The sequence below is a fragment of the Lactuca saligna genome, chromosome 8 (assembly GCF_052625555.1).
Source record: "Lactuca saligna cultivar CGN05327 chromosome 8, ASM5262555v1, whole genome shotgun sequence".
Lineage (NCBI taxonomy): Eukaryota > Viridiplantae > Streptophyta > Magnoliopsida > Asterales > Asteraceae > Lactuca > Lactuca saligna.
In genome coordinates, this window is record NC_136424.1 from 171167582 (window position 1) to 171169602 (window position 2021).

A 2021-nucleotide genomic window follows, 5' to 3' on the forward strand; every position below is an offset into this window, starting at 1 on the left:
GGTGGTTTTTATTGATTATTTCTTTCCAAAACAGTGAGGAGAAGGGAAAGGAGGTGTGAGTTAGAGTTTGTTGGGTTAATTGGTTTGGCATAGGAACCTTTTTTTTTTATTAGTCTTTTAAGTTTTATTACTGTATGTTTTAGAGTCCAATTAGGTTTCTAATTATTAGTATAAGGAGTCTTTTAAACTAGTATAAATAGGCACATATGTTAAACATTTTTATTAGGAATTTTCTGTCGGTTATTAATAAAGTTTGAACACTAAGCATAGTTGTAGATATCTTTTTTTGCTCTTCTCTTCCCTTGTTTTTACCTTGATTACATTTAGTTATTTTTACACTTGGTATGAGAGCGCGGTTTCGTTGAAGGGGGTGTGATTTGAGGTTGACTAGAAGCAACATCGGTTTCTTTTAATTGGGCTTGTGAGAGACTAACCGGAGGCGCGGAGTAAACGAACAGGAAGACGTCAAAGCTGGTGGCTTTGATTCGGTTCGGTTTGCGGGTGACGGAAGACAGTAAAGGTGGTCGTGACCTTGTCTTGTTGTCCGGTGGAAGAGTGCTCTCGGAACAAGCTTGATTAAAGAAGTCGAGGTTAAGGAGAAAAAGATGGTGTTGGTTAAAGAAGGAGGTTCGTTGACATATCAAGTTCCGGTTTTGACTCCAACGAATTATCCGGTGTGGGCAGTTAAAGTCAAGTCAATTATGGATGCACATGGCATATGGGAGACGGTCGAACCGAAGACGTTAGATAAAGCACCAGATCAAAAGAAGTCAAAACAAGCTCTTGCTTTTTTGTTTCAAGCGATACCCGAAGACATGGTGTTGCAAATGGCGAGTTACACCAACCCAAAGCAAGTGTGGGATGGGCTAAAAACACGGTATTTGGGAGTGGATCGGGTAAGAACGGCTCGACTTGCAACCTTAAAAAGGGAGCTTGAAAGTTTACGCATGAAAGATGATGAAACAGTTGATGATTTTGTAACAAAATTATCCGGTTTAGCGTTAAAAGTAAGGAGTCTTGGATATAAGCTTGAAGAAGGTGATTTGGTAAAAAGGTTACTAGATTCGATGCCTAAGTCGTTTCTCCAAATCGTGGCATCAATAGAGCAATGTTTCGAGTTGGATTCAATGTAATTCGATGAAGCGGTTGGTAGTTAAAGGCGTACGAGGAACGTATAAGAGGAGCCGAGAAAGTGGAGGACACTCAAGGTGGGTTGTTGTTGGCTAGTGATGAAAAATCACATGTTTGTAAGCATTGTGTCAATGGACGTTCAAATCGGGATGACTTTGGACGTGGTCGGGGAAGAGGTCGGGGGTCCGGGAGAAGTCGAGATGGTAATGAACGAGTCCGGGATAAAAGTCACGTTAGATGTTATAAATTTGGTGAGCTTGGTCACTATAAAAACGAGTGTCCTAAATGGGAAAAAGAAGAGGCGGGTCTAATCGAAGAGGAGCCGACATTGTTTTGGACGAGTGGCTCGTATGACCAAACCGATTAAGGGGGTGATTGTTAGGTTAATTGGTTTGGCATAGGAAAGTTTTTTTATTAGTCTTTTAAGTTTTATTCCTGCATGTTTTAGAGTCCAATTAGGTTTCTAATTATTAGTATAAGGAGTCTTTTAAACTAGTATAAATAGGCACATATGTTAGACGTTTTTATTAGGAATTTTCCGTCGGTTATTAATAAAGCTTGAACACTAAGCAAAGTTGTAGATATCCTTTTTTGCTCTTCTCTTCCCTTGTTTTTACCTTGATTGCATTTAGTTATTTTTACAAAGTTGTGGTGGTGTTGGTTGATCAATAGGGGGTTACAAAGGTGGTATAATGGTGGTTTATGGTGGTGTACACCAAGAGAGATTAGAGATATTTTGGGAGAGATTGTTTGAGAGATAGAGATCAATAGTGAGAGAAGAGAAGCTGAAGGTTGAGGTGTTTTCTTGGAGTTAGTATAAGCTTCTTTTTATAGTCAAAACGCACACACACTCCCTTTTGAGCCATACCTCAAGCACCATGCTTCTACCA

General features: G+C 39.6%; 1 protein-coding gene across 1 annotated transcript; it reads left to right on the top strand.

The window, feature by feature from the left end:
• The first annotated feature begins 605 nt into the window (after positions 1-605).
• On the top strand, positions 606-1133 carry LOC145010304 (uncharacterized). Its single transcript, XM_078968864.1, has one exon. The coding sequence runs from the start codon at positions 606-608 to the stop codon at positions 1131-1133; it is 528 nt and encodes a 175-aa protein (XP_078824990.1).
• The last annotated feature ends 888 nt before the right edge of the window (positions 1134-2021 follow it).